The 3431-nt window shown below is 34.2% G+C and overlaps 1 protein-coding gene across 1 annotated transcript; it reads left to right on the top strand.

Moving 5' to 3' along the window:
- The first annotated feature begins 268 nt into the window (after positions 1–268).
- LOC122806035 (olfactory receptor class A-like protein 1) lies at positions 269–1213 on the top strand. The gene has a single exon (XM_044076275.1). It carries the CDS (start codon positions 269–271, stop codon positions 1211–1213), a length of 945 nt encoding a protein of 314 aa, XP_043932210.1.
- Positions 1214–3431: the final 2218 nt, after the last annotated feature.

Here is a 3431-nt window from a genome sequence, read left to right as displayed (position 1 = left end):
TTGGTACATATTTGAAACTGCATATTGTTTTTATTTGTGTAAGAGACTTTTCCATTACAATATGACTAGTAACAAGAACACTTGTTAAGAAGGAAATTAGATCTTGTCTATCTGCGTTGCAAAGTTAAAAGTGTATATTCCTATTACTTTTAAATATTCATGGATGCTTGAAGTTCTTATACAACAGGAATAAAATGAACTAACCAAATTGCATATTCTGTTGCAGAACTGAAGGAAAGTTTCATAATCCATACAAGAAAATTAAAGAATGGAGACAAGGCTTATTCTGAAAGCATCAAGCTTCATTTTTCTTCTTATCCTTGGAGTTCCAACAAACCTCACTGTCCTGATGTCATTTTTTTTCATAGGGATTTCTGGTAATAAAATCATGACTGCAGACATTATTCTAATAAAATTATCATTTGTGAACCTTACCGTTGTCATTTCAAGAGCTTTGCCACCACTTATGACAACCATAAGCCAACAGAAACTATTTAATGACCATCTCTGCAAATTTATTATATTTGTTTATCGTGTCTTCCGAGCAATGTCCATATGTATAACAGCTGTTCTGAGCTGTTATCAGTGCATTGTTCTTTTGCCTCACTCATCCAGGTGGGTAACCTTAAAACAAAAAATTTCCCAAAACATTTTGGTCATCTTCTTAATCCTTTGGAGCATTAACTCTATAATTGATATTCCTGGAGGGTTAATATATATTTTTTCTGATGTGAACTCAACCATTCCTAAATATACACTTAACTTGGAATATTGTTTTATAATTTTTCCTCACAGCTTTGCATATGTAGCTAACGGGGCTACTTACACTTTACGTGACTTTTTATTTGTTGGACTCATGGCATCAGCCAGTGGTTATATTATCACAATTCTACAGAGGCACAAAAAACAAGTTCAGAGCATCAGAAGTCCAGTGCAAAACCAAGTAAACAGTGCAGAAACTAGGGCAGCTAAAGCTGTGGTTGTGCTGGTTACAGTGTATATTATATTGTTTGGAATTGATAATATCATGTGGATTTATACTATAACGGTGTCCAATGTCGCTCCTGTTGTTTCTGATGCTCGTGTATTTTTTACTCTATTCTATGCTGCTGTCAGCCCTATAATCATAATTGGGACAAACAAAAAAATTCAACTCGCATTGAGATGCATATCTCTTGAAAATAAGAAAAAAAGTAAATATTCTGATAGTTAATGTGAACAAAATTTTGAAAGCATAAATTCTGTCTTCTGGCAGAAGTGAAATTACTGTTAGAATGCATTTGTATCTGCAAATCATTTTTAAATCATAATGGCTGACAGTTACTTGGCCAGCATTCATCAACTTGTGGATGACTTTTTTTGCAGCACAGTAGTCATCTCTATATTCCATTATAAGGGGATTCATAGACTTTGCATCTAAATATTCTTTCTCTGAGTATATGCAACTTCAGAGGTGGTACATTTACAGATTGTTGTTGTAAGGGCTTGTCCCTTTCAAAAAAAAATGTTAATTCACTAGAAATTGACCAATTGTGAGTGCAATCATTTTTGATTGATTGATGTAGAGTTACTTGAACTCTAACAAAGAGTGCTCCAGTAACAATAGTAGAATCAATAACAACACTATTCAATGCTTATGCAAAATTACAAAAGCAGTAGAAACATTTTTAGTACCAAAACATATAATGTAGTGGATAATTTCCTGTACCCGTCACATGTGCCACATCACTGATTTTTTTTTTAAGTCAAGCCCTGCATGACATCCACTTTGCTTGTTGTCACTGAAACTATGTAAATGCTACAGATATGGCTGGACATCTGCTAGACCATCAAAGGCCATCTACAAAGAAAGTCATCAAGGACACTTGCAAGAGCTGTTCATCAACGATCTGAGCCCACTGCCTCACAGTGATTCAGATGCTACCTGGAAAAACACATTCTCATGATTTCCAGGTCATATATCCCTTTCCAATATTGTGTTGACAAAAAAGGTCACTCAAAGCTCTGTCATGGGCTTTCTAGTTTTAAACTCTTTAATTAAGTGCCAAATATGTCCTCTATAATGATAATCCAAATAGTTGGTATATTGACCACTTTCACAAGGAAATTCCTATGTTATAACTTGTAAAAATGTTTAAAAGTGGTTGTTTCCAAGACATCTACTGGTATACTATAAGAAAATCGAAGATCGTGATGTTTTGCATAAAATGAGTTCTTCCCTTCAATGGTGATGGCTAGGATATTAGTTTTCAGGGATGTGTACTAAACAGACTGCTAACATTTTACATACCTGGAGGGAAGACTTAAGTGGACCCTACTCTGGCCATAGCCAGATGTATAAAAGGTTTTTAGAAAAACAGTACCTTGCCTGAGACATGCTACAAATGACCATGTTTACTTACAGAGATGTTCAATTTCTTCTAGGCAGAACAGTTAGTGTCCCTGATACTTCAAGGTATAAAAGGCAAATGTTCTCACTTTATACATAAACTTTAATATAACAGCCCTTAATGGATAAGCCAAGGTAGCTCCTTATTGAGCACAGGACTGCTTTACTCATGAAGAGAGTGACTGTAAGCTGATGCATGACCCTTATACATCTCTGCATGTGCCACCAGAACTACTGATCTACATAAGGACAATTTCTTTCTGATTTTTTTCACTGATAGCCCTTCCCTTACCCAGCACCAAAGCCTTTTGCACCCCTGAGTTTCAAGTTCTCTGTTTCTGACTGTTAAAAATAAGAGAAACATTTATGAATCAAACTTTATGGACCTATAAGAGCATATGATGATTTATCAAAATACACAAACATCGACACTAAAGTAATTGGTGCTGGCATTTCTAATAATAACATACTGAAAAGTCTGAAAAACCTTACCTTGGAAAACACCTTTCTTTAACACTACCACTATTCAGACAAATTATGTCTGGAGATACTGGTAGTATTTTCTGACTTCTCAAAGTATGAACAGCTATCCATTTATTCCCATGTTTATGTGTTTTTGTTGGAGTAAGTTGCAATCACTAACGTTTGATTACTTTGTGTTCAAACCAAACATTAGTGTATTTTAGACTGTTAAAACTTCAAATGTGCCAATATGAGCAAGTAGCTACACACCATAAGCCCATCACATAAAACAAAATGCTCACAAAGTGTATGTTACTCCAGTCTCTTTGTTAAGTACTTTCTTCCCCAGTATACACCTCAGGGAATTCCTCAGAACAAGAAACAGAAGAATTGACATTGCTCCAAGTCAACACCCTTTATATGCAATAAAACAACCAATTAATCAATTATTCTTCCACAATTTTAAAGACATAGACACTAAAACACTAAAAACCTTTGTAAATATACACACAAAAAACTTTAAAAAATGTTAAATTTTACATTATTAAAAATAATATATTATACAAAATACAATAAAAAT

The sequence above is a fragment of the Protopterus annectens genome, chromosome 7.part0, assembly GCF_019279795.1.
Source record: "Protopterus annectens isolate FY-2018-M chromosome 7.part0, PAN1.0, whole genome shotgun sequence".
NCBI lineage: Eukaryota > Metazoa > Chordata > Ceratodontiformes > Protopteridae > Protopterus > Protopterus annectens.
The sequence above is the reverse complement of the archived record's forward strand: the minus strand, read 5'-3'. Positions and strand labels throughout refer to the sequence as shown.

Bases quoted from the DNA above. Each gene is read 5' to 3' on its own strand.
- LOC122806035 (XM_044076275.1), top strand. From the start codon at position 269: ATGGAGACAAGGCTTATTCTGAAAGCATCAAGCTTCATTTTTCTTCTT.